The 27,971-nt window shown below is 61.0% G+C and overlaps 1 protein-coding gene across 1 annotated transcript; it reads right to left on the bottom strand.

The window, feature by feature from the left end:
• Positions 1-3,064: 3,064 nt before the first annotated feature.
• On the bottom strand, positions 3,065-27,971 carry KCNQ4 (potassium voltage-gated channel subfamily Q member 4). Its single transcript, XM_036397235.2, has 16 exons — positions 27,858-27,971; positions 25,509-25,999; positions 16,575-16,665; positions 15,851-15,977; positions 14,229-14,404; positions 13,221-13,346; positions 13,014-13,151; positions 12,808-12,903; positions 11,850-11,938; positions 10,656-10,811; positions 9,144-9,188; positions 7,420-7,643; positions 6,495-6,597; positions 6,272-6,403; positions 5,894-6,032; positions 3,065-5,020 (listed from the first exon to the last, which is right to left on the bottom strand). Exons 1-16 carry the CDS (start codon positions 27,969-27,971, stop codon positions 4,802-4,804), a joined length of 2,466 nt encoding a protein of 821 aa, XP_036253128.2. The 3' UTR covers positions 3,065-4,801.

The following is a 27,971-nucleotide window of genomic DNA, read 5'->3' as shown; positions in this document are numbered from 1 at the left end:
CTGCGGAGGGAGGGAGGGCGGTGAGGGCACGGCGGGGTGGGCGCTGCTCCCACCCTGCCCTCCCCAGGCTCCTCAGGGCATTCCGGTTTTGTAACTCCCCTTGTGACCACGCAGCTCAAGCTCCAAAACAGCCTTTCCTTCACCCATTCCTTCACTCCCGGCTCCAAAACCAAACCCCCACGGGAAGGGGCTCCCTGGACACTCGGGGCGCTGCCCGGGGCCGTCCCCAACGCCACCCCCAATCCCCACCGCGGGCAGCGCCATGAGCTGCCAAATAGCCCGCGGGCTTCGGGGGGTGATGGGGGACCCCAAAACGGGGCGGTGGGGACAATCCGGGGGCACACGGGGAAGGACCCCCTCCTGCCGCCTCCGTCCCGCGGCCGTGCAGCCTGGGGGCTCCCGGGACCCCGATAAAGCGGAGAAGGTGACCCAAAACCCCACGGGGACCCCAAGGGTGGCACCCCCCTCCCCGTTCCCGGCCGTACCTGCCGCGCCCGCCGCGCAGAGACCCCGGGAGAGGAGCGGAGGGTCCGGTGCTGGATCCCTCACGGAACTCATGGGGCGGGACCCCCGTTCTCCTCCTGCCTGGCCCCCCCCCCCAGCCCCACCGCGTCCCCCCCGAGCCCGTGCCGTACCTGCCGCTCCCGCCGCTGCCGCCGCCCCGCGCCCGCCGCCGGCCCCGCCGCTCCTTATAGCCGCGCCCCGGCCGGGGGGGCGCGGGGAGGCGCCGAGACAGCCGCGACCGGCCCGGGGCGGAGCGCAGCGGGGCGGGGGTCGGGCCTGGGGCTGCAGAGAGGAGCCCCGAACCTGTGGCCCGCTCTGTCCCCGCGGGGCCGGGGTGTCCCCGGTTCCTCATCCCCTCCTCCCGGTGCCCCCCGGCAGTGCCCTCGCCAAATGGGGGGGGGATCCCGGCTATCGGGGCAGCCCCCCCTGCTCCGTGCAGGGCCGGGAGCTGTCCTGGGGAGCTTCCCCATTGCCCAGGTGTGCGCAGAGGAGGGGAGGGGGCTGCATTCCTGCCCCTTCCAGGGGTCCAGCTGCGACAGGGACACCCCAGGCCAGCCCAGGGCACGGGGCTGGTGTCACTTGGATCCAGCCCGGCTGTCAGCGCCCAGCCTCGCCCTCAGGACCACAACAGAGGGGGGCTCTTGGCCACCCCTGCGGCTCCAGCACCTGCTGCGGGACCTCGGCCGCCCACGCGGGGCTCCGGCTGTCCCCGCCCGGCCGGGAGCGTCTCCAAAGGATTCCTCGAGGATGCCTCACGGCAGCCAGGACGGGAGCACCGCGGCGTTCCCCGGGCGGCCACGGGCCAGGGGCTCCGGGGGGATGCCGCGGCCAGGGTGGGCTTCACGCCGGGCCAAGTGGGGAGCACCAAATCCCGCCGGGCACGGGGGCTGCCTGCTCCCCGGGCTGCTCTGGGCGCCTGCACCGGGGTCCTGTGGAGCCCCCTCGGCCGGGAGCCCCTGTTCCAAGCGCTCTTGGAAGGGCCTTTTCCTGTGAGCGCGTCCTTGGGCAGCGCACGCAACGCGGAGCTGGAGCTGCGCAGGAAGGAACTGAGTCCAGCCCAGTCCGTCTCCAGCATGACTGGACTCGCAGGAATCCACAGTGAGTCACGAATTCCCCCAAGACCCCCGGAGAACAAAGCAAAGCCACTGGCACAAAGGACATCCCCGGCCGCTGCTCTGTGTCCTTGTGCCCCCGCCAGCTCCCTGACAGCTCAGAGACGCCGCGGGAGCAGCTGAGCGTTCCCGTAACAACCCTGTCCCCCTGCCAGCTGATAAGAAAGAGGCGCAGAGCGGAGGCGGCAGCGGCGGCGGTCCAAGTGTTTGGAGCATCCCCTCACCCCGTTCCTGCGGCTGGGCTCCGGCGGGACGCGGCCAGCTGGCCCTGCCAGGTCACAGCTCCCTCTCGGTGTCACTCTGCGCGTCCCCCCGGCGGGGAGTGGCAGCCTCGGCACACGTGGGGTAACCAAGGTGCAGAGGGACAAAGTCCTGCCGGGGCACCTTGCGCCCGTGTGACGGCGGGAGGCAGAGCCGAGGGCTGGCACAGGGCCCCTGTCCTGCCCGTGCCACCGTGCTGGGGGAGGGACAAGCTGCCAGCACCCCGTCCTCACTGCTCAGAGCCACGGGAAGACCCCACAGCCGGCTGGCTGTGAAGACCCCACTGCTGCAGGGATGAATGCCCCCAAACCCACCCGGGAAAGCCGCCCGCCCCTCTGGTGGGTGGTGCAGTGCCCCCCAAAGCCAGCCCCCCACTGACCGCACCCCACACATCGTGCTCTGAGCGGAACCGGGCTGCTGGAGCCCCCCCCGAGCCCCCAGCCCCGGGCAGGGCAGCTCTGGGGCGCTGCCCCCGCAGGGCTCGGCTCCGAGGCGATCCTGGACAGGATTTCTTGGCAGGAGGCAGCCAGGAAAGGCAGGGACCGAGCCGCGGCCAGCCCCGGCTTCCTCCCCGGCCAGCGGCACGGGAAGGAGCCGCCTCAGCCCCGACATCGCTGCAGGACGTGCTGTCCCCCGGGGGTGAAGCTTTGCTGTCCCCACAGGGGTCTGGGGGCTCCTGGGGGAGGGGGCTCCACCCTCACCTCCCTGGGGTGGCCTTGGGGACATCGCAGCGATGTCGCCATTGGAGGGGGACACACCAAACAGGCAGGGGGGGCACAGCCCTTCCCGGGGCAGCGACCTTTCCCTGTAAGGTGCCAAAAAATCAGGGCACGGGTCCTTCTGCAGTGACACCAACCCTGCACCCCTGCACGGACAGGAGGGAGCTGGAGCTGCGCTCTCAGCCCCATCTCGGTGGCTTTAAGGGGTCAGGGAGGCGTCCGGATATTTGTGTCCCCTGCTGGATACTTGTGTCATCATCCGGACATTTGTGTCCCCTGCTGGACATTTGTGCCCCCTGGCCGGACATTTCTGACCCCTGCTGGACATTCGTGTCCCCTGCCGGTCATTTGTGTCCCTGGCCGGACATTTGTGTCGTGTCCCCGTCCGGTCATTTGTGTCCCCTGGCCGCGGCTCGGTGGCAGGGCTGCAGTGCCACCTCTCGGGAGACAGACGGCAGCAGGCGGGCGGCCTCTACTCCAAATTTTAATGAAACAAATAAATTAATAAGTTAATCAAGTGAGGTAACTACCGCTGGCTCTGGGCGGGGGGGATCTGCGGGGACCAGCCAGCCCCGGCAGGGGGGTTCTAAAGGGTTAAAATTCCTGCGTGCGGCTGCGGGCAAAGCTGTCACATTGTCACATGCACCTCGCCCAGCGCTGTCCCCTGGTGCGGCACGGCCCGGGCACCCCCGGGATGGGGGGGTTCGAGCAGCCCTGGCACGGCCCGCGCTGGCCACATGCACTGATGGGGAGAGGGGACGAGCAGGGTCGGGAGCGGGAGAACCTGGAGCAAATCCCGCTGTGCCAAACGCAGAGAGGGGGAGCGGTGGGAGCAGCCCAGGACAGGTCCTGGCACTGTGGGGTGACCACCGAGCCCCCCCTGGAGCCGCTCGGGCACAGCCCCAGCGTTGCTGGGCAGCGCAGGCGGCTGGGGCAGCGCGGGAGCGGTGGTGGCGCTGCTGTAGGTGACATGCAGGGACACCACCACCCTGCGGCAGGTCCCCTCCGGGCCCGGCCCGTGCTCCCCGGACCACAGAGGAGACAGGGACGGGGACAGGGACAAACTGAGCACCGCAGGACCCAGCCAGGAGGGAATCCCCTAAGCAGGAGGAGGGGCACAGCGGGAGGGACAATCCTTGGGGACAGCGCTGTCCCCACAGCCCCATCTCAGCTTCCTGGCTCCAGGGCCACCCTCGGGTGGAGGTTTCCCCCCAGCCCTGAGCTCTCAGGGCCTCCAGGGCAGCACAGTCCAGCCCTGGGAGCTGGCAGGGGGTTGCTTATTGCCTATGGCCCCTCGGGTTGCTCTTCCCAGGGGTGTTGCATATTAAGACATTATTGCATAAATATATATATATATATATAATCTATATATATATTGCCCTGGGAGCATGCACGGGCAGGCAGAAGGCTCTGCTGTGCTTCTGGAGAGGTGCAACCTGGGCAGGGGGGACAGTCCCCTGCTCCCCACACTGGGGACCCCCAGTGACTCGGGTAAAACCACCCTGGGTCGTGCCCCCACACCCCTGCACTGGCAGCAACAGGGAGATGGGACCTTGCATAGCTGGTGGTGGCCCCGGCTCAGCTCTGGGGGACCAGGCAGGACCTGTCCTGAGGGCTGGGGATGGGGTTCAAACCAAACCCCGGGGGATGGGGCCAGCCCAGAGCATCCCCACCACAGCTGGGGAGCACCCAGGACCCCAGAGCTGGGGGGGTGTCATCCTACAGGAAGCCAGGAGCACCCCAGGAACATCTCAGGAGAAACCCAGGAACATCCCCAGGAATATCCCAGGAATATTCTAGGAGCATCCCAGGAGCACCACAGGAACATACCAGGAGCATCCCAGGAATGTCCCAGGAGCATCCCCAGGAGCATCTCAGGAATATTCCAGGAATATTCCAGAAGCACCCCCGGAATGTCCCAGGAGCATCCCAGAAACATCCCCAGGAACATCCCAGGAGCGTCCCCAAGAATATTCCAGGGGCATCCCCAGGATCACCCCAGGAACGCCCCAGGAACGTCCCAGGAGCATCCCCAGGAGCCTGGGCTGGCCATGCCCCAGTGCCACCCTGCCGCAGCCGTGTCCCCACAGAGGAAGACTCGGTTCAAGTAACGCCCTGAGTGACAGCGAGGGGACAGCGAGGGGACAGCGAGGGGACAGCGCCCCGGCTCCCCCATCGCCCCGGGTCCATCCCGCCGCCTCCTGCTCAGTCCATGTTGGCGCTGGCCGACCTGGAGCTGCTGAGGGTCTGTGCAGACACGGAGATGTCCTCGTGCTCCGCGGGGCTGTGATAGTCCGAGGTGATGTCGGGCTCGCCGGGCGGCGCCCGCACCGCGGCCAGGCTGAAGGAGTTGCTGGAGCCCTTGCGCAGGCACTGCGAGTAGAGGCCGAGCAGCAGGTCCAGCTTGTGCTCGATGGATTGCACCTGGCAGGAATGAGGATTGAGGCGGTTTAGGGCTAGGATGCCCCCCTGGTTTGTTTGGAATTGTTACCTTGGTTTTTTTAAGGTTTTCTAAGCCTTCTGATGTTGACGTTCTTGTAGTGAACTTTCTCACACACTTTCTGTAAATAACTCATTGTTTTGCATTTCTTTCTGGAGGAGGAGAAAGTTGATGGACTGTTGGTTTGACCAGTGTCATCGGAGAGGTGGCTCTGTCACCCTCCAATCCCCTGTCACTCTTGGAAAACTATAAATGTTGGAGTCAGAAAATAAACTTCTCTTTATCTTTACCTTGAGAACAGCAGTGTGAGCTTGTGTTCTTTCGTGTCCTTTAGTGACAGGAATGGATTGGAGGATGGCAAATAGGAAGTATCATTCGGGTTTGATGTGTGGAGAAGTGACCAGTGGGTTGGCTGGTGTAAAGTTTGCTGGGTCACCCAAGAGGCTGGGGGAGAATAGGGCCAGGGAGACGAGTAGGGAAAGTACCAGTACGAACCCTAGAATGTCTTTAATGGTGTAGTCTGGGTGGAAGGGGATTTTGTCACAGTCTGAGGGGGTTATTTGAGCCTGTTTCGTGGAGGAAGGTGAGATGGACGACTGTGAGGCCTACGATGACGAATGGGAGGAGGAAATGAAGGGCAAAGAATCGAGTTAGTGTAGGGTTGTCGACAGAGAACCCACCTCAGGCTCATTCGACTAGTGTTTGCCCAGTGTAGGGGATGGCTGAGAACAGGGGTGTGATTACAGCAGCCCCTCAGTGACCCCCGGCTCAGCCGGGCCCAGCCCCGCGGGAGGGGTGGCGGGGGCTTGGCTGTCCCTCCCAAGGGACGGTGACACGGCTGGGTGTCCCCTCCTGACCTGCCGCTCCACCTTGACCACGCGCCCCATCATGCTGAGCTCGTCCACCAGCTCCGCCTCCAGCGCCGGCTTCTCCCCCTTCTCCCGAACCTTCTTGTCCGCTGGGAGCGCCCGATCCCTGCCCACGATCTGGTCCACACTGGCAGGGAGGGAAGGAAGAGGCCACCCATCACTGCCGAGACCCCACCAGGGAATGGCCCAGGGTCGGGAAGGAAGGGGCAGAGCCCATCCATTGCTCCCGTGGGCTCAGGACTCCACTAGGGAATGACCCTGGGAATGCCCCAGGGTGGGGAAGGAAGGGGCAGAGCCCACCCATCACTCCCGAGGGCTGGAGACCCCACCAGGGAATGCCCCAGGGTCACCTGCAGGGCACCTCACCGTGTCTGCAGGCTCTTGATCCTGCCCAGCATGTCCAGGTGTCCGGCTGAGTACTGCTCGATGACGTCCTTGACGTCATAGGGACGCAAGGTCTCCTTGAACTTCCTCTTGGCCACCAGGAACTTCAGGATCCTGCAGGGACAGCCGGGATGGAGGCACGGACAGGGTGCCCAGGGTGGGGGTCTCTGTGCACGCTGGGGGACACGGGAGGGGACAGTCTCACCTGACAGCCCGGATCAGGGTTTTCACGGCCGGCATGATGTCCTCGAAGGTCAGCTCGCATGGGGAGCTCCTCTCCTCACCGCTGTCCTCCGGTGGGCAGTCGGCTGTGGGTGACAAGAGGGGGCAGATGGCAGAGCCCCAGGGCTGTCCCCAACCCTGCAGCCCCCCCAGTGTCCCCCAGGGCCTCACTGTTGAAGATTGCAATGCAAGATGTTTTCTATTACCATCTGCATGGCAGATTGCCTTGGTCAAGTGGGCAGTTTGCCTTATCTCTCTCTCTGAGTGACCACAGTCACACCTCCCTCAGGAGGGGACACCTGCTGATAACAGCTCTGGAATGTCCCTGCATGGCTGATAAGAACTACAGCATCCCATTGGCAGATGGGAGCCCAGAGGGAGGAGCCAAGCATTCCTACCCGGATAGAATCTGAGATTTCAAACATTCCTACCTGGATATAATCTGAGATTTCAAACATTCCTACCCAGATATAATCTGGAGATTCTGGAACACCAGCGCAGCTTCTGCACTGGATTGCCCAGAGGAACAGCAGCTGCCTCTTGCCCTGGATCTGCAGAGGCAGAGACTGCACCTTTCTCCAGGATCCCTGCTCCAGCAGAACCAGCCCTGGCACCGCAGGAGGGCTGAGCCACAATTCAATGGTTCTGCTGCCAACACCACACAGGGTGTCAGGTTGTGTTCTGACTCTGGCAGTGTTGTTCTAGTGTACTGCATTGTTTATCCTTTTATTTTTTTCTTTTCCCTGAACTGTTATTTCCTGCTCCCATTTTTTTTTTTTTTGCCTGAGAGCCCCGTTAATTTAAAATTTATAGCAATTCGGAGGGGTGGGGAGGGTTCACATTCTCCATTTCGGGGAGGCTCCTGCCTTCCTTAGCAGCCTCTTGGCTTTCCCAGCCAAGACACTCACCCTCAGTGGGTGTCCGCGGTTTGAGCCTCAGCGATGCTCGGAACCGGGTGCGGTCGTTGAAGCTCCAGCTTTTCTGCACCTTGCTGGGGCTGGAGGCTTCGGGGATGTCCTCGGTGCTGGGGGAGCGGTGCAGGGGCGGGCCCAGGTGCTGCTGCTGGCGGCCGCGGCCGCCCTGGCGCTGCGAGCTGCTCAGCCGGATCCGCTCCTTGATGGCCATCTTGTTGCTGCGCGGGGACAGCGGCGTCAGGGCCGTGGGGACAGGGACAGGCACGGGGTGGCCCCTGTTTGAGGTGGGGGTGGCCGTGCTGAGCTCACAGAGAGCCCCCAGCGGGTGATGGGCACCAGGAGCCAGGTGGTTCCTGCTGGGCAGCTCTGGGGTTGTTCCTTTAAATCCCTTTTATTTTTTGGTCCCAAGAGCAGAGAAAGGAGGTGACAGACAGGGAGAGAGGGGACAGATGGGTGTGGCAGCAGGGGACACGCGGCAGAGCCACCGCCGAGCTGAGCAGAGCTCTGCTCCTGCTCCATCCCTCCAAACCCAGCCAAGCTGCTTCATCCTCCTCCTCCACCTCCTCCAGGCTCTGCTCCTGCCCTACCGCGAGTTCTGCTCCCAAACCCAGCTGCAATTTCGGGTTTTGGGGGGAAACACCAGGCATTGTTTATGCAGGACCTACTCAAAACCCCCAGATTTTGTATGGTGAGAGACCCCAAATGCAGCTCAAGGGGACGCACGGGGAAGGACCCTAAAGCTGGGGAGGGCATGGAGTGAATCCCACACCCTCTGCAGGACAGGATCCATAAAACCCGGGTGTTTGGGGAGGTTCCTGGATTTCCTCAGGCAGGGCAAGGCAGGGATAGAGGCAGGGTCCTGGCAGGGATACAGGGAGGGATTCAGGCAGGGTCCTGGCAGGGAAATAGGCAGGGATGGAGACAGGGATACAGGCAGGGATTCAGGCAGGGATTCAGGCAGGGATTCAGGCAGGGATTCAGGCAAGGTCCTGGCAGGGATACAGGCAGGGGTAGAGGCAGGGATACAGGCAGGGATACAGGCAGGGCACGGGGCTCCCAGCCCATCCCTGTGCTGGCAGGGGGGGCTGCCACCCATCCCACACATTCCCAGGCTGGGAAGGGCTGTGTCCCGGGAATCAGGCCGCAGCACACAGCTGGGATTTATGGGATTTATGGGATTTATCCAAGTGCTGGAGGTGATTGCCACCACCCCGTTCCCATCCACATTACAACGGGGAAACTGAGGCAGTAAGGGACAGCGGGACAGCTCAGCCCAGGCCATGCACAGCCTCCCTGCCCTCAGAGGGACCCCCAGTCCAGCCTCCACCCCCTGTCACGGTCCCAGCCCCGTCCATGCCGCAGGCACGCAGGCAGGCGGTGCATCCATGCATCCCGAGGCTCTCAGCAGGACACGGTACCTCCTTCTCCACGTGCCCCACGTCTGCAAGAGCCTCCTCTTACCACTAAAGATGGGGCTGGAGGGGCAGGGCCAGGAGAAGACACAGGAGAAAAGAGAATCAGCCCCGGTGGGCAGGAGCGGAGCGTCCCGGGGCCACCGCCCGCTGTCCCCGCGGTGCCACCGCTGCGAGGGCAGGATGCTCGTGTAGGTCCTGCATAAACACCTGGGCGCCGTCTCGGCTCGGCCAGAAGGATCTGGGGACAGTCCCCGAGCAGAGGGACCGCGGTGGGGGCTGCCCGCGGCCGGGGGCGAGCGTTACCTGAGGCGTAAACACCTGTGGGGCTGCGCGTCCTCCTCATTCCAGCTTGGGGAAGGGCGGAGGGATGGAGAGAGGAGGAGGAGGAGGAGGAGGAGGAGGAGGGTGAGCGGGAGAGGGGAGGAGAGAGAGAAGATGAGATGTTATGAGAGGTGATGCTCGCGGGGGGAGATGGGGGGGGTTCGGTCCTTCCCCTGCCGGTTCCTGGTTGGTCACAGAGCCCAGGGAGGAGCCCCCCCAAGCCCCGAACTCACCTGGGGGAGCCGGTGCCGCTCATCCCCACAGCTGCACGCTCAGCCCTGCTGATGGGGCATCACAGGGGAAACTGAGGCACGAGGCCTCTCCCCACCTAACCCTGGCGCTGTCCTGGGGGGTGGCCAGCGTTGGTGGCACCCTGGGATCTCCTCTTGAGGGCAGAGGGGACAAGGGACACGGTGCAGAGCAGCCGCCGGCAGCAGCAGGGCAGCCCCAAGCCCTCCCTTCTCTCCTTAAGGGCTCAGGGAGCCCTTCCCAGCCCCAGGCTCTGGGATTTGCTCCTTCCCAGGCTCTGGAATGTGGCTCCATCCTGCCAGGATGGCACCGCTGCCCCTGCCAAGGGGTCTCCTGCCACTCTCAGTTGCCCTGTGCCACGTCCTGGGGTCACGGCCACATGGAGAGGGCAGGGAGGTGACCTCACAAAGGTAAAACAGCCCAGAGGGTCCCCTGGGATCAAATCTGCCCCTTCTGGAGCTGGAATGGAGCTGGGTGTCAGAACTCAGTGCATCCCTCCGGGTGTCCAGAGTTGCCAAAGACCCTGTTGGCTCAGAGACCCTGGCACACAGCCCAGAGCACCTGGGGATTTGATTGTGACCGTTGAGCAAGTTACCAGCTTTGTATGAGGACCTGAAAGTCACACAGGTTTGAATGGTGTAATAATAAAATGATCACAGGGTGAAAATGTAGATTTTAGGATTTTTGGTATGGGGGTTATGGGGACAAGATGGAGGAACTTAGGCGTGTCCAGCTTTTCTCCTTCTTCTTGTTCTCCATTTTCTGCAGTGATGTTGGCACTTTGGGATTGGTTTAGAGTAGAAGTGCACTGTCTAACACAGGTGATAGGTATTGGGAATTAAGTGTCAATATGTTATATGTAGTTTGTAGTATAAAAGGACAACACCACCCTTGGGGCGGTCACAGTGCCTGTGGCTGCCCTGCTGAGCAGATCTCGGCTGGGCAGAAAGAAAATTTTATAGATAAGAATTAATGAACAACCTCAAGGCCGAAAAGTGAAGAGTCCAGACCCTTCCCTCTCCAAGCAGAGACATCCTGCACATCTCAGGGCAGCAATTAACAACCAAAACCCGAGGGCTGGGAGCAGCAGCAGGAGCAGCAGGGGTGCCCAGCACCAGGGGGGAGCAGGGGACACTTTGGGGTGGTGGCACTCGGGTCTGGCCTGGCAGTGACAGTGACATCTCAGGAGGGCACAGAGGAGACAGAGCAGAGAGGAGGGAGAACACGGGGGCTGCCCCCTCCTACCTTTCCCCTGAACACACGGCCAGGCTGAAGCTTTTCTGGGCAGGGGTGGAGCAGTGATAGGGTGGTGGGGCTCTGTCAGGCCATTTTTTCACCTCTGAGTTCCTAAATCCTCCGTTGCGGACCCGGTGCAAGTGGTCAAACATAAGGACCAGCTCTCTGAGGTCGGGGTGAAATAAAAACGGGGAGAAATTAAAGTTTCCAAAGCAAACAAAACCAGCAAAGCGAGGCTGAGCAGCGCTGGGTCCTCCTGAGCGCAAACCAAAGCAAAACCAGAGGAAAACAGAACAACAAAACAAAAAAATCAGCATTTTTGTTCAAAAGATGGTTTCTTAACTGGGGGTTATGGGGCTGGGGAAGAGTCCTGGGACAGGATTGCACTGAAGGATGGGCTGGACGTGCTGAGAGGGATGGATCAGGAAAGGACAAATCTGGGACGGGGTGGGGACATGGGGACCTGTCACCATCAGATCCTGGGCTCCAGGCAGAAGGGGAAAGCTCCGACCCAGCAGGGGTGGAATCTGGCTCTGTGTGAATTCCGCTGCAGGGAACACAGCTCCTGGCACAGCAGGAGGGGCAGCAGAGCCCCCAGAGATCCCCAGGATCTGGGGTGATGCTCGGGAAGCTGGGACTCAGGGCTGTGGATGCTGAAAGCTCTGCCTTTGGAAAAACTGAGAGTGGGACAGAGGGATGAATTTGTCACAGAGCCAGAGCAGGGCGGGCAGGAGGGCAGGGATTGCTCACAGAAACCCTCAGGATCTGGAAGAGAAGTCTGGAAAACCTTTGGGAAGCCTTTGATCCACCCACAGTGCCAAAATCCCAGGGATCACGGGAGGGGCACGGTGCAGGCACGGGACATGGGGCTCCCACTGGATCCCCCCGTGTCCAGAACTGGAACCAGCTCCTGTCCTGCTGCAGCTCCACCACCACAACCGTGGGGTCCCCGAGGCACCACCCCATTCCCTGTGCTGCTGGAGGAAGGCTGTGGATGGAGTGAGAGGGGATGGGACGGGCGCTGTGAGGATGACGAGGATGAAGGAGGCTCCTTCAGCAGACTCCCGTCTTGGGAAGGTGTGGGCGCTGCTCGACCCCACCGAGCTCCTGGGGGTTCCACAAGGTCCCTCCTGGTTTCCCAGGCCGTTCATCCCCACGGGGAGCCCCGGGAGCCGCCCAGCCCTCTGCCCCGCTCCCGCCTACCTGAAGGCGGGCAGGAGGCTGTCGTAGTAACACCAGGTGGCCGTCAGGTAGCCCCGGCTGGCATCCGTGGAGTACAGGCGCCAGGCAGCCTGCAGGGAGCGAGATTCCCGGGAATCCGGGTTAATTGGGACGGGAGAACCCCCCCGGCCCCCTCCATCCATCCTGGCCCCCGCAGGCGGCAGCAAACAACCCGCAGGATGCCAGTGCTGTGCCACAGACGTGGTTTCTGAAAAATCCCTTTCCTTAGGATTGTTCCTCCTGAGAAGCTGAGAGGCCTCAGGAACAAAATGCAAACATTGATTATCTGCTGCTGTGGAATGCAACAGGTGCATCTGGGATTGGGCTCATGTGGTTGTTTCTAATTAATGGCCAATCACAGCCCAGCTGGCTCGGACTCTCTGTCTGAGCCACAAGGCTTTGTTATTCATTCCTTCTTTTTCTACTCTTAGCCAGCCTTCTGATGAAATCCTTTCTTCTATTCTTTTAGTATAGTTTTGATATAATATATATCATAAAATAATAAATCCCTAAATAAAATAAATATTAAATTAATATTTTGATTTGATTAATAATTAATTAATATTTTGATGAAATCCTTTCTTCTATTCTTTTAGTATAGTCTTGATATAATATATATCATAAAATAATAAATCCCTAAATAAAATAAATATTAAAAAGAAATAAACAATAAAATAATAAATAAATAATAAAATAATAAATAAATAACAAAATAATTTAAAAATAAATAAATTTTATAATAAAATATAAAATAAAATAAAATAATAAAAGCCTTCTGAAACATGGAGTCAGATCTCGTCTCTTCCCTCATCCTCAGACCCCTGTGAGCACGGTCACAGTGCTGGATGTGGGGCCGGGGGTTTGGATGGGCAGAGCAGAGGAGGGGACAGCAGAGCATTCCTGGGAAGGGGTGGGGTGGGACAGGCCAGCCCTGCCTCACCTGGATCAGGTTGGCTGCTGGAGTCCTCCTCTTCTCAAAGTGCTTCTGCCGATGCTGCTCCTGCACTTTAAGGGCAAAACCGGAGCCCAGGATCCCCTGGGGACAGGAGGGGACAGGACAGTGGGTGCCAGCACAGCCTGGGCCCCACACAGAGGCAGCTCTGCCCCTTTCTCCCCCCTGCTTTGAGCTCTCCCAGCCCTACTCACGGCGGGCAGGGCGAAGAAGGAGATGCCGAGCAGGGCGAATCCGGCCGCCAGCATCCGGCCCAGCCACGTCTGCGGCGCTTTGTCCCCGTAGCCGATGGTGGTCAGGGTCACCTGCCCGGGGGCACAGCAGCCGGGGGCCTGCAGGGCGCTCCCCCAGCACGGCCCCGTCCCCTCATGTCCCCGGGGAGCCGCGGGGGCTGAGCTTACCGTGCCCCACCACAGGGAATCGGCGTAGGTGGCGAACTGCACGTTGGCGTCCTTCTCGGCCAGGTAGACGAGGAAGGAGGCGAAGATGAGCACCAGGAAGCCGATGTACCAGGCAGTGATGAGCTCCTGCAGGGCATGGTGAGGCTCAGGGGGGTGTCCCTGGGTGGTTTTTTGTTGTATTGTGCTAAATAGTTACTTATTTGTTTGTTTTGCACTGGGCGATTGGAGATTTGCGCTGTGTGGTCTTTGTATTGCACTGAATTTTATGTTATGTTTATAAGTTTATGTTATATCACAGGTGTGTCAGTCACCTCTCCTTTCCCCTCCTGGCACTGTCTGTCACTCCTGGCATTCCAGAGGGCATTGAGTGATTGGCAGATTCAAAGGATGCCCTCTGCCCCTGAGGAGCATTGGGCCATCCAGGTGTCCTTTGTCCCTTTGTCCCTCCCCTCCTGTCCCTGCTTGGTGCCTCCCTGCCCCTTCCCTGCCCCTCTCCCCGGGGTTAAAGGAGCAGCAGCCACGGGCTCAGGGAGTTCTGTTGGAGCTGGTGCTGCATTCAGAGGCCTGAGGGCCAGAATAAAGCTCTGGATCCAAACCCTCCATCAGAACTGACTCCTTTCCTTCACCATCCCCTTAAAGCTTCTCTGCCAGAGGGAAACCCCAGGAGCAGCCCCTGCTATGGGGGGAAGCTCCATCCCAGCACCACCAGAGCTCCTGCAGGCCTGGACTTGTCTGCAGTGCCAGCTGCAGCACCCAGGCAGCCAAAAGTGTCTGTGGGGTGAAACACCACACACCCAGCCAGGCAAAAGTGTCTGTGGGGTGAAACACCACACACCCAGGCGGCCAAAAGCATCTGTGGGGTGAAACACCACACACCCAGCCAACCAAAAGTGTCTGTGGGGTGAAACACCACAGTGCTGCTGTTTGGTTCAGACACAGGGGCCAGACAAGCCAAGGAACCTCCCGTGCGCAATATTGGTAACAACAATATCTTACAATTTTTCTCACCTTGCTGTGGGCGTAGACGACGGAGCCCAGCAGCTTCCAGGTGCCGCCGCGGCGGTCCATGCGCACCATGCGCAGGATCTGCAGGAAGCGCATGCTGCGCAGCGCCGACGTGGCAAAGATGTTTCCCTGCGTGCCCGCGGCGATGACGGCCACCGAGGCGATGAAGACGATGAAATCTGAGGGGGCAAAGAGGCTCAGGGGGGGTACGTGAGTTATCCAGAATTCCACCCGTAAAAATCGAAATCGTCGTGTTGTGGTAACGTGTTGTATTGTTAATTTATTATTGTGAGGTTGTCATGTGGTACGAACGTGTTGTATTGTTAATTTATTATTGTGAGGTTGTCATGTTGTACTAATGTGTTTTATTAATGTATTATTGTATTAGCTGGTAAAGGGTTTGAACATAAGTCCTGTGAAGAGCAGTGGAGGGAGCTGGGGTTGTTTAGCCTGGAAAAAAGGAGGTTCAAGGGTGATCTTAGCACTCCACCGCTGCCTGGAAGGAGATGTGAGGACACAGGAGTCTGTTTCTTCTCCCAGGCAACCAGTGAAGGATCAAGGGGAAATGCTGTGAGAAGCTCAGAGGAAAGAATGAGAAACAATTCTCATCTTAACCTGCTGCACCTGGTGTTGTGCACATGAGGAATGTGTTATGGAGATTTGTTTACCAAAGGGTGATTTCTTAATTGGCCAATGGTGACGGTGTTTGGATTCAAGAACCAATTAGATCAAAACTGTATTGGACTGTCTGTAAGGGTGATGGGTTTCTCAATTAGTACCTTAAAGTGATTGATCAGCCTTCTGAGAATCATGGAGTCAATGCTAATTATTACACATGGTTTTTCTCTTTGTCCCTGATCCCTTCAGCACGCTTTGGAATAAACCTTCACTGAAATCCATCGTACAAAAACCCTTCCTGTCCTTCCTCTGCTGAGCTATCCACGTCGTGTGCGTGTGCATGGACTTGAAATGGCTGCTCTGGTGGCCTGACCCTGAGCAGCTTCTGGGGGAGACACCTCAAAGAAAGTTGCAGCATTTCTACCACCCTGCCACGCTGCAGCAGAGAGAGCTGGTCGCACTGGCAGACCGTGTGGTGATAAGCTAGAAAGTTGCAAACTTCTCTAGATTTCTCCAAAACTGAAGCTGCCGGCAACTAGGACCCTGTAAGTCCTTAGAGCCCCAAAAGTCACCTTCAAGTAGATACCCAGACCCTGAGGAAATCACTTTATCCCATGGAAAATGGCCTCTGTTTGCAGCCGCTCGCACTGGCAGATAGGGCGGTGCCAAGCTAGAAATTTGCAAACTTTTCTGGATTTCTCCAAAACTAAAGCTGCCAGCAACTAGGAACCTACAAGTCCTTAGAGCCCCAAAGGCCACCTTTAAACTGACACCCAGACCCTGGGGAAATGACTTCTTTATCCCATGGAAAATGGCCTCTGCCTGTGGCCACTCACCCTGGCCGACAGGACAGTGCTTAGCTCGAAATTGGCAAACTTTTCTGGATTTCTCCAAAACTAAAGCTGCCAGCAACCAGCACCCTGCAAGTCCTTAGAGCCCCAGAGGCCACCTTTAACCTGACCCCCGAACCCAATGGAAATGAGTTCTTTCCCCGTGCCAGCCCGTACCTATCACGCAGAAGGGTTTCCTGGCGAAGCGGAAGCGCCCGCGCCAGCCGCGGTAGCGGCAGCAGCAGCCGGCGGCCCACACGCGGATGATGTACTCCATGCCGAACACCACGATCATCACAAACTCCTGCCAGGGGGAAAAAAAAAACGGGGGTAGGGAGAGTGGAGGGCTCCGATTTGATGGGGGAAAAGCGAACGGGGCTGAGCGCGGCGCGGGGCGGGCGCGGCAAGGCCGATGGAGCTGCCCCGGGGGATGAGGGTGATGGGACGGAGCTGTCAGGGCTGTGAGGGAATCGCTGCTCTCCTCCTCACCCTGAGCTGGGTCCTTTTCCTCCTCTGTCAGCATTGTCCTCCTACCTCTCGCACAAACAAGCCCCCGTTCTGCTTACTCGCAGGAAAGTCACAAGGACCTTCCCAATTTAGTCTCCGTCACTCGGGAGAAGTCCCTGCGTCAGCTCTTTCTGACAGTTTGGGGGAAAGTTGCCTTTTTTAGCCCCTCGTGCCCTGCCTGTTCCAGCGGTTTTTGCACAGGGAGACAATGGTGGGGTGGAGAGACAATGGTGGGATGGGCTCTGGTGACACCCACGGCCAGGCCACCCCCGAGGTGCCATCAGCTACTCGTGATGAGGTCACAGGGGCTCTGTCCGTGATCTTCCCCGATTCTCTTAGGATATAAAGCGGGGAAAAGAAACCTGAGGAGCAGCCCCGCTCGTGCATCACTCACCAGGATGAAGAGGCACTCGTTGGCCAGTTTCTGGTGCTCCTGGATGGTGGAGAAGACCGACAGCACCAGGCAGCTGAAGACGAGGAGGAATCTGGAAGGACAAAGTGTCAGTGGGGGCACAGGGACAGCCAGGAGACCCCAGCCCACAGTGCTACCCCCCTCCCCTGAACCCCCAGTCAAGACCTCCCCAGGCCGTGGCAGAGCCGCTGGGGACACGTTTTGCCTCTAGATGGTGGCATGGAGCCTTTGGGGAGCCCAGGAGCTGCCGTGGGGCTCGGTGCCAGCTTTGCTGCAGCCCTGCAGCTTCTTAATTAAAGGCAGGGAGGGACACGGGGGGCCCGGCACTGTGGAGGGCCCAGGAGCTGCAGGAAGGGCACCAGAGCTGCTCAGGACTGTCCCCAGCATCACGGCCACTGTGGGCACCTGCCAGCAACGCCTGGGAAGTGTCAAAAAAAAGGGGAAAAGTCCCCAGGAACAGCTCTGAGGCTGCTCCTCCCCGAGCGCTCAGGCACGAGGGGCTTTGGCCCATTTAAAGTAAGGAGGGGAATTAACAAAAAAAAAAAAAAAAAAAAAAAAAAAAAGAAAAGAAAAAAAAGAAAAGGAAAAAAAGAAAGTCGACTCTGAAGCTGAAGCAAATGAAACCTCCAAAAATACATTTTTTTCCCCTGATCCAGCGATTCTAAAAAAGGAAAGCGGAGGGCTTGTGCCACCAGCCCACGTGACACAAAGGGCCACTCGCTGCTCTGTCTCCACTGCCCTGGGTGGCACTGGGGACCATGGGCACACCAGGGACCATGGGCACACCAGGGACCATGGGCACACTGCTCTGAGTGGCACCAGGGACCATGGGCACACCAGGGACCATGGGCACACTGCCCTGGGTGGCACCAGGGACCATGGGCACACCAGGGACCATGGGCACACTGCCCTGGCTGGCACTGGCACAGCCTGGCTGAGCCCTGGTGGCCCTGGCACCTTGGTGGCACCCATCTCAGCCCCATGGCTGTCTTCTCATGGTGACAATGCCCAGGGGCCACCAGGGGTGGATGAAATGTCCCCAAGACAATAATGAAGACCCAATGGGGAAGGAGAAATCTCCTCAATTAATCTGGGGGTTGCTGGGGGCTCATCCCCCCCTCAGGAGGACATTCCCATCTCTTTGTGTTGTTGATGTGGGATTTTTGGGCAGAATCAGCTGCCTGGGCCATCAGAGGGGTGAATCCTGTCCCAGCTGTCCCAGTGGCACTGGGAAGGCCCCAGGGGACACAACAGAGAGGGGCTGATGCTCTGCCCCTCAGTGGGACCATCCAGGACCCCCCCCTGACCCACAGCCTGTGTGGGGCTGGGGGCTCTCAAACCCAGCCCTGCCATGAGGGGCATGAGGGTGGCACAGCCTAAAGGGGACCTTCTCTGGGTCCTTTTCCCCAAAATGCTGCTGGAGGTGGGACCCACAGCAAAAAAAATCCTCAGGAATGGGAGAAGGGCTGGATGCAGAGCAGGGAGGAGGGAGAGCTGGGACCAGGAGGGGGCCAGGGGTGTCACAGCCGTGTCACCACCCTGTCCTCCCTGCGCTGCTGCTCTCCCGGGCACTCCCCAGCCGCAAGGCAGAAGGTTGGAGCCAGCTCCTTCTCCCTCTGAATTATTAATTGGGTTTTTTTTTTCCTCCAGCACAGCAGTTCTGGAGTGAAACCCCACAGGGAACAGCAGCACCCCCGTGGCACGGGCAGGAGGTGCCAGGCTTTGAGCTGAGGAGCAAAACACGGCCCAGGGCAGAGCTCAGAGCTTGGAGCATCATCAGCAATAAAAGATTACCCAGGCAGGATTTAGCAGGCAATTACACGGGCAGCGAAGCACAAAGCAGAGGAGAAGGCAGAAATCTCCCAGCTTGCAAAGATTTGTGCCCCTTCTGCAAAGATTTGTGCCCCTTGCCTCACGCAGAGAGCCTGGGCACATGTGGGGACTCTGCTGTGGGTGGCCCTGGCCCTGGAGCACCACCGTGATGGGGTGGGGAAACCTCCCCGGAGTCATCCCGTAGGATTTGGGGAAGGACACAGGCAGGAGAGGCCCCACGGGGCTGGCTGGGAAAGGAACTTTCTGGGAACACATCACCTGCTAGGAATTAACTCGCAAAGCCTGGGCAAACGCCCCGTCCCGGCTGCCCGCAGCGCTTAAGCGGCTTAGGGAAGGGTCAGATGCCTGAAGGCAGAGAGGGGAGCCAGGAACCAGCGTCCCCCCGTCCCTCCCGGGCAGGAATTCCGCTCTACCAAGCACCCAGGGGGGATTTTTACACCCTCAGCCCTGCACCGACACTGGCAGGGCTGTCCCTGTCCCTAACCCTAACCCTGTCCCACTTTGCCCTCGCCCCGGGGTTGGCATGGGGGTGACACCGGCCCTGGCAGGGCTGTCCTGGTCCCCACTTTCCCAAATCCCTGGGGGTGACACCGGCCCTGGCAGGGCTGTCCTGGTCCCCACTTTCCCAAATCCCTGGGGGTGACACCGGCCCTGGCAGGGCTGTCCTGGTCCCCCAGTTTCCCAAACCCCCCATGGGACAGGCAGTGCCAGGCTCCCATCCCAGTCCGATGCTCTTCCCACCCTCCAAGAGGAGCTGGAGAACCCAGGAATGCTGGCAGGGGAATGGGGAGGGGGCAGAGAGAGGGACAGGAACTGCAGGGCTGAGGCTGAGCTGGTTCTTCACTTCTCCCAAATAAAATTCCCATCTCCAGCCCCCTCCCCGCAGGGTTCAGCACGGACACGGGGACAGGACCCAGCAGGAGCAGAGCCCGGCCCCAGCAGCAGCGAAACCTCCCCGAAACAATAATGAAAACCCGGCAGGGAAGGCAAAATCTCCTCAATTAATCTTCATTAGGGTGGGCTTTGCCATCTGCTGCCGCCCGAGCCAGCCTGGGAACAGGTGAGCCCGGAAAGCTGCTGAGCTCAGGGGAAGCAGGGCCAAGTCTGCATGGGCAGGCGGGCACCACTTGGCTCCCAGTGCCCCCAAAACACCGCTGGGCAAAGGGGCTGCACCCCAAAACAGCCTGGGATGAGCCAAAGGAGTGGGATCCTTGGAGCTGGTGGGGTGGGATGGGGCAGCACAGCCCCCCCGGGATTCATCCCCAAAGCCCCGGGGTTGGCACGGGGGTGACACCAGCCCTGGCAGGGCTGTCCTGGTCCTTGCTTTGCCCTCGCCCTGGGGTTGGCATGAGGGTGATACCAGCCCTGGCAGAGCTGTCCTGGTCCTGCTTTGTCTTTGCCCCACGACTGGCATAGGGGTGGCACCAGCCCCATCAGGGCTGTCCCAGCCCCACTTTTCCCACTTTGCCCTCAACCCAGGGTTGGCACGGGGGTGACACTGACCCTGGCAGGGCTGTCCTGGTCCCTGCTCTGCCCAAACCCCCCAGGATTGGCACGGGGGTGGCACCAGCCCTGGCAGGGCTGTCCTGGTCCCCACTTTCCCAAATCCCTGGGGTTGGCACAGGGGTGGCACCGGCCCTGGCAGGGCTTCCCTTGTCCTTGCTTTGCCCTCGCCCCGGGGCTGGCACGGGGGTGGCCCCAGCCCTGTCCCGGTCCCGCTTTGCCCTCGGGGATGCCCCGGGCAGGGGCACAGGCAGCGATAACTCAGCGCAAGGCAAGCACCATCCAAACAGCTCCGCCGCGGGACGAGCGAGCAAACCGGCTCCGGGAAGGCACGGATCCCTTCCCCGGCAGCATCACAGCACCTAAACCGTCCCCTCCAGCTGTGCCACCGCTGGGAATTCGGCGTTTGGCCCAAAACCGCCCGAGCGCAGCTCCAGCGGGGATGGGGATGGCGTTTCACCCTCCCGGCTCCCCAGGCCGCGAGGTTCAGCTCGGTCTGCAGCTGTATAAACAGCACATCGCATAAATCCCCGTCCCTCGGCCCCGCAGCCCTCCAGGAGAGGTGGAGCAGGGGGATATAAATAACCGGGCTGTGGCGGCCCTGTTTGCGCCCGTAACCATGGCACGGAGCGTCCCACGCCGCCCAGAAGAGAAGCAGAAAAGCTCCGGGAGTGTTTCCCCACGGGCAGAGGCGCAGCAAAGCCCGGCACACGCTCAGAGCCCGGCCCTGAGGCGTTATCAGAGCTGTTATCAGGAGAGTGATGCTCTCAGAGCCCCGGGGAAGAGGCAGCACGGGATGGCCCCCGAGATGTTATCAGAGCTGTTATCAGGAGGGTGCTGCTCCCTGAGCCCCAGGGAAGAGGCAGCACGGGATGTTATCAGAGCTGTTATCAGGAGGGTGCTGCTCTCAAAGCCCCTCAGCCCCACCACAGAAGCAGCACGGGATGTCCCCAAGCTGTTATCAGGAGGCTGCTGCTCTCAAAGCCCCACAGCCCCAGTGGAGAGGCAGCACGGGATGTCCCCCGAGATGTTATCAGAGCTGTTATCAGGAGGCTGCTGCTCTCAGGGCCCCCCCTCAGCTCGGATGTCCCCCGAGATGTTATCAGAGCTGTTATCAGGAGGCTGCTGCTCTCAGGCCCCCCCCCTCAGCTCGGGATGTCCCCCCAGATGTTATCAGAGCTGTTATCAGGAGGGTGCTGCTCTCAGGGCCCCCCCTCAGCTCGGATGTCCCCAGCAGCCTGGGGAAGGCAGGCAGCAAAGCCAGGATGCGAAGCCTTTCCCCCACCCCATGGCAGCAGCCAGAGGCTGACGCCCCACAGAGCACCCAAGCCCTAAAATCTCGGTGTTTTGGGAGGAGAATCTCGCTGGTGGCACCCCCGTGGGCGGCAGGCGGCACCGGCCGTGGAGCCCGGTCACAAGGCTCCTGCGGCCGTGCCAAGGCGCTCACACGGAGCAGCCGGGATAGTTTTGCTCTTGGATCATCTGGCAAGGAACGGGCTGGAGCGGGGGGGGAAGGAGCCAGAGTGTTTTCTGAGGCGCCCCAGCAGAGAGAGAGATCGGGGCTGTCACCCTCTGCCAGCACCTGGGGGGACATTTGGGGCACGGGGGTGCGAGTGACCCCAAAGAGTGGAGGGGAGGTTTGGGATCAAACTGAGGGGGACAAAGAAGCAAAAATTCTCCAGCATCACCCCTGCACCCCACTGGGGTGCCAAACTGGCACCCCCTGCACTGGTCTGGGGGCTCCAGAGGGAGAGGGAAGAGGGGAAAAAGGAAAAAACCCAGAAGGAAAAATCAATGCACCGTTTCATGTTGCGCCGAAGTCGCTTAATTTTATGCCCCGGTGACACCACATGGGGCTGGGGAAAATGCTGTGCCGGCTTCTCCTGCCGCTGGCGCTGCCCCTGGAGCAGCTCCCGTTTCAGCCCCGGGCAAGGTGGCCCTGGGGGCACAGCCCCAGCTCGAAGGGAACAGCCCGAGTCCCTCTGGTGTGGCCGTGCCACCACCCAGCTGGGGGACACACCGGCGACGGCGAGGTAAAAACCTTCAACCAGCTAAATTCAAAAGGGGAGGGTTCAGAATTGAATTCAAGAGTTTAAGAGAGGCTGAAGAGTTAAATTGAAGAGTTTAAGAGAGGCTGAAGAGTTAAATTCAAGAGTTTAAGCGAGGCTGAAGAGTTAAACTCAAGAGGTTTTTCCAAGCAGGCGTGGAGAGTCAGCACTGAGCAGGGCTGGAAGGATTTTCCTGCAATCCATGCCGGCCTCAAGGCCTAGGAATTGCCCAGGGGGTGTTGGCAAGGGCTGGGCACTGGCCATGGTGGCACTGATGGGGGTTTTCTGGCTCTCCAAGCGGTGCTGGAGGGATGTGACACGGTCGGGGAGTTGCGGGGGTGACAGCCCTGTCCTGCCCTCCACACCTGGCTGGAACAGGAGCTCAGGGATGCTCCAGGAGGGACAGACTGCCACCACCCAGCTCCCTGGCCACAGGGGAACACGTCCCACTGCCACTGCCCCAAACCAGCCGGGATTTCCCTCTGGAGGCCAACCCTGAGCAGGGACAGCCCGTGCCTGGCACCCCTCACCCCGTGCCAGGCTTGCCCTGCGACTCTGCCACCACAATGCCACCAAATACCCGGCAGGGACAAGGCTCCTGTCCATCCCTTCAGGGGAATTCCTCTCCCAGAAGGGAAATAAACCCCAAGAACCAGGGAAATTCCTCTCCCAGATGGGAAATAAACCCCAAGAGCAGCACAGAGAGCTGGGCCTGGCACAGGGGACGCTGCTCCAGGCAGGGGATTGCGGCTGCTCCTGGTGCTTGCCGCTGGCTCAGGCTTCCCTAATTTGCTCCAGGTGAAACTGTTCTGCACGGAAATGCTCCTCCAGGACCGGCAAAAGTGCTGAGCCCAGCTGCTGGTGCCGTTTCATAACCATGGGCACCAGCAGACCCTGGGAGCCGCCGGGAATTTGGGAGCCTGGCGGGTGGGCAGGGACAAACCACAACGGGAATAGCTGGAATTGGACACCTGGAAAAATTCATGGAGCAGCTCCAAGGTGCAAAAAAACCCCTGGCAGGGCAGCCCCTGCCCACGGGCACGCAGCCGTGCCCGTGCCAAGCCCGCAGCAGCTTTGCCGGCAGCAGGGAAGAGCCTTCCCGCCCGCGAACGAGGAGGAGATTGCAGAAAGGAAGTTCTTATTTTGCCTCCTGGCTCTAAAGCCTCTGGCTTAATGCTCTGGGCTCCCTCCCGGATTTGCTCCGTAAGCTCCAGGGCTGGGAGTTCTCATTCCAAGCGGGCGAGGCTCGGCTCGGTGAGGCCGGGCAGCGCCTCCCTGCATGGGCTGGAGGGGCTGGGGGACACCTCGGAACTCGGATTTCCACCTGCACGGGCTCCCATGTCCTCACCACTCCCCTCCCGGAGCATGGGGGGCTTTGGGGACGTACATCAGAGCCCAAAAGTGGCTCCAATCCCTCCCAGCCCCCAGGGCCAGGAGCTGCTGCAGAAATGATTCAGTCACCAAAGCAACGGAGCCCAGAGCAGGTGCTGGGATAAGATTTGGGATCAATTCGCCGAGACAGAAAGAGGCTGAAGTCGGTCAATAAGCGCGATGGGCTCGGCCCCGCTCCGGGGAGGGAAGCGCGTCACTTCTCAGCGGGTATTTCCATTTTTGCAGCTTTCAGCCCTGTCTCGGAGCCAGCCTGCTCGGGGGAGGCAGCGCTGGGGACCCGTTTGTGCCACCAGCGCTGCCCCGACCTCGGGCCGGGGGCTCCGTCCCCTGCCGTGCCTCGGGGTGGGGAAAAGGGGAGGGGGTAACACCTTCCTCCACTTTTGTTAAAACCCAGGGACTGCGGCACACAAATCACCCCCGACAACTTCAGAGCCGCTGCAACAGCTTCGCAGCTCCCATCTGCTGCGAGAGAGAGAGAGAGAGAGAAAAAAAACCAACAAAAAAAAACTTGGAAGAAGCCAGAAATGAGCAACATTACGGGAGAGGCTTCACAGAACAGATGTCTGCACCTTGCACCCACCGCGGCGTCTTCCCACAGCATTCGGGGGGTCCCTGGCAGGACTCTGCCCTGCAGCTGCCTAAAATTAAGCGAGCAAGTGAACAAAAAGCCTCCCCAGCAAAGGCTGGAGACGTTTGGCTGCTGCTGCCGGCGGCTGCACATCTTGTGGAACAAAGCCCAGCACCCGGGAGCTGAGGCCAGGCACGCTGGGGTGGCAGGGGAGGGACTGGGGGGGCTCTGCAAATGGGGCCGCTTGTGCCACGTTGTTGTTTTTGGGGTAAAACAGGCTCGAAGCGGTGGAGGATGCTCAGGGGTGGGTGTCCCAGCTGGGAGGTGAGCAGGGGCACGGCTCTTCCACTTTCCATGGGGGTGTGTGTGTGTGTGTGTGCCATCCATCCCCACCGCCTGCCCTGGCAGGGGCTTTGGCCGCCTTTCCCTGCTGGAAAAGCTCTTCCCAGGGTGGGATTTTCCACGCAGGGATTCTGGCGGTGGGAGCCCGCTCTGGAGGTGCGGTTTACAAATGGGCCCCGGGCTCGTGTCCCGGCTCCCTGGGGAGCTCCAGGTGCCCTTTCCTCCAGTGACAAATCCCTGCTGCCATCTCGATGTGCTAACTTAGGCAAGACCCATTTTCCTGCCTCTTAACGAGCTCCGGCTCCCGCAGCACCCCAGGAACGACGCAGCCCCGCGGCACCGCTCCAGGTGAGAGGGAAAGAGGCGAAATCTTCCCTCGTGCCCTCACAGAAGGTCCGTGCCCACACCTGGAACGCACCAGGCAAAGAGGGGAAAACACGTCCTGCCCCTGCAGCTGTGATGTCCCGGCAGTGTCCCCAGCAGCGTCCCCAGCTCCTGGCTTGGGACAATCCCAAGAATGGAGCCCCCCCTGTCCCTGCAGCCTCCAGGTGTGTTGGGGACCTCCCCAGCTCCCTGTCACAGCCCCCCCCGAGGCAACAAACCCGAGGGGTGAAGCTGTTCTGAGCCCCGAGCTGAGCCCGCACGCCAGGAGCCGCGGGATGCTCGGATCCAGCGAGGGAAGCTGGAGCAGAGCTTAGGAAAACACCCGGAGCAGGGAAAGGAGCAGGTGCGCTCCCGGGAACATCCCTCCGGCCATGGAGAGGCATTTCCAGTGCTGGGGATCCACGGTGAGCCAGGAATGGGCGCAGCTCTCGGGGTACAGCAGGGACAGGGTCACCCCCGCTGTCGCCATCCCAGCCCAAGGGTGGCACTTCTGCGTTGTCCCAGCAGTGCCACAGGTACAGGACAGCAGAGTGCCCCCGCTCCCACCCACAGCTGTCACCCCCCTGCCTTTGAGGGTCCCCCCACGCCCAGAGACCCCGGCAGAGCGGGACGGTGACACCGGGAATGGACTCGGGGCCACCCCGGAGGTTGAGTCCCATCCCCGGGGACGCGCTCCGCTCCTCGCCCCGGACCCTCCGCCACCGACCCGGGACCGGCTCCGGGGCAGGAACGGCACCGGAGAAACTTCCCGGTGGAGCCCGGGAGGGGTCTCCCGGTACCCCCGGTGCTCCGGGCAGCCCCGGGGCTGCGTGTCCCCGTGCCCCGCTCGCGGAGCCCGGTACTCACATGAAGACGTGGTAGATGAACGCCCAGCCGCGGGGCCGCTCCAGCACGTTGTACAGGCAGTTCTGGAGGCGGCGGCGGCAGCAGCGCGGGGCCCCGGCGGGGCGGGGGGCGGCCCCGGGGCGCGGCCCCGCCAGCAGCAGCCCCCGGCGGCGGGGAGGGGGCGGCGGCGGCGGCGGGGGGGGGCCGGGGGTCCCCTCCGAGCCCTCGGTCCGCACCGCCGTCAGCGCCGCCCGCCGCTCCCCGCCCGCCGCCGCCCCGGCCATGGCCGCCCCGCTCAGGCCGCCGCCCTCCGCATGGCCCCGGCCACCGCGGGACCCCCGAGCCAGCCCGGGGCCGCTCCCGGGGCCGCCACCTGCCTTTAGCTGCCCGCCGCCGGCTGCGGGCCCTCCCCCGCCGGGCCGGCCCGCCCCGCCGTACCTGGCCCCCGCCCCCGGGGCTCCGCGGGACGGGGCGGGCGGGGAAAGCGCCGTGCGGGGCGGGGGGGGGCGCGGCTGTCACCGCCCGGGTGTGTGCGGGGCGCTGCCGGGGATGGGCAGAGTCCTGGGGCACCGCATCCCGACCCGCGTCCCGCAGCTCATCCCAAACTGCGCCCTGCACCGAGCGGCATCCCAAAGCGCGTCCCAGCCTCATCCCGCAGCGCAGCCCAAATCGAATCGCGTCCCAAAGCACGTCACTGCCTCCTAAACTGCAGCCCAAATTGCATCCCAAACTGGATCCCACAGCACACCCCAAACAGAGGGTGGGGAGCACCTCTGGAGGAGATGGGGCATCCCTGGAGGAAATTGAGCACCCCTGGAGGAAATGGGGCATCTCTGGAGAAGATGGGACATCCCCGGAGGAGATGGAGGATCCCCGGAAGAGATGGAGGATCCCTGGAGGAGATGGAGGATCCCCGGAGGAGATGGAGGATCCCTGGAGGAGATGGAGGATCCCCGGAGGAGATGGGGCATCCCCGGAGGAGATGGAGGATCCCCGGAGGAGATGGGGCATCTCTGGAGAAGATGGGGCATCCTTAGAGGAGATGGGGCATCCCTGGAGGAAATGAGGCATCTCTGGAGGAGATGGGACATCCCTGGAGGAGATGGGGCATCCCTGGAGGACATGGGACATCCCATCCCCTCCCATCCTTCACAGACTGAGCCTCGAGCCGGGCTCCAAGTGTTTCCCAAGTTCTGCCCTTTGCTCTTCCACCTCTCCCCAACACGGCGGGGAACTGAGGCAGGGGCTGGGAATTCCCTTTCCAAGCTGGATCCCAGCTGGCTCCGTGTGCTCCCGCACCTTTGGGGGGTCTGAGTGCCCCACTGCACCCCTCCAGCTCCTCCTGGAGCAGAGATGGAGCTCAGGGCTTTGGGCAGTGAATTATTTAGTGGCAGTCAGAGATCCTGGCGCAGCACGGGGCCCTCGTGAGCACTGCGGGATTTGGGAGGCCTGGGCAATCACACACACAATAAATAGACAATTTTATTGACTTGGAGGAAATGGTGCTGTTAAAGCCACAATTCCCCCCCAAGGACGCCACAAAAACTCCACACAGGTGGGGTAAGAGCCGTGGAGGCTGAAATGCTGAAATCCAAAGGAATTTCTCTCCTCCATCCATCCCTAACTCCTGCATCCCTCCCAAAATTGCATCCCAGAGCATCCCCAGCTGCTCTGGCCCTGCTCCAGCAGGAGCACCCTGACCTTCATCCCGCTGCCTTTGGAGCAGCACATTCCCCTCACTGGAGGTTTAGGTTTCACCTGGGATTGATTAAAACCTCGGGGCTGCGGGGGGAGCAGGGTTGAGGTGACCTGGAAGGGACTTGGTTGGGTATTCCTGGGGCTGGGGGTCACCACACGTGGCGGGGCAGGTGCCATTCTCACCTTGTCACCTGCCCAGAGCCTGGGAATCTCCATGGATCTGGGAGCTGGGAGGTTTTGGGATGGAGCCAGGCAGTCTGAATCAACATGGCACCAACCCATCCGTCAGATGGGTGGAGGTTTTGGGAAGGCATCCCAGGATTTGCTGATTTTACCCCACAGCTGCCCGGTTTTGGGGGTCCCACAGAGCCACTCGTGTCCCCAGCCCTGAGGAGACTTTGAAGAGGATTCCAGAGGCCGGGAATGGCGAGGGGGAGGCCTCTGTGCTTGGAGCCTGCTGCCCTCTCGGGATTGCAGCTCGAGTTCCTGGCACAGACCGGCGGCCAGGATTTGCATCCACAGGATTTCCAGTAAGTTTTGCAGGCTTGGAATGCAGCTGCAGGGCTGCGGGGCTGGGGACAGGGGCTGTGGCACCAGGGACAGCCAGGACCCCTCACCGGGACACAGAGACCGGGGACAAAGCCCCAGTTTGGCTCCCTGGGCGGGGGATACCGGGAAGACACCGTGGAGGGGAGGATTAATCCATTGTGAGCGGGGCAGCCCGACTGGGGTGACTGGGATGGGCAGAGCTGGGGACAGCGGGCGCGGGGGTCGCAGGGGTGGCAT

Source organism: Molothrus ater, chromosome 24 (assembly GCF_012460135.2).
Source record: "Molothrus ater isolate BHLD 08-10-18 breed brown headed cowbird chromosome 24, BPBGC_Mater_1.1, whole genome shotgun sequence".
NCBI lineage: Eukaryota > Metazoa > Chordata > Aves > Passeriformes > Icteridae > Molothrus > Molothrus ater.
Note: the sequence above shows the minus strand (reverse complement) of the source record. Positions and strands in the feature narration are given on the sequence as shown.

Bases quoted from the DNA above. Each gene is read 5' to 3' on its own strand.
- KCNQ4 (XM_036397235.2), bottom strand. From the start codon at position 27,971: ATGCCACCCCTGCGACCCCCGCGCCCGCTGTCCCCAGCTCTGCCCATC. The intron at 14,405-15,850 runs GTACGGGCTGGC...TTGCCCCCTCAG, and splicing joins GAAACCCTTCTGCGTGATAG to ATTTCATCGTCTTCATCGCC. The intron at 7,644-9,143 runs GTAACGCTCGCC...GTCCCCGCGCAG, and splicing joins CACAGGTGTTTACGCCTCAG to CAACAAGATGGCCATCAAGG.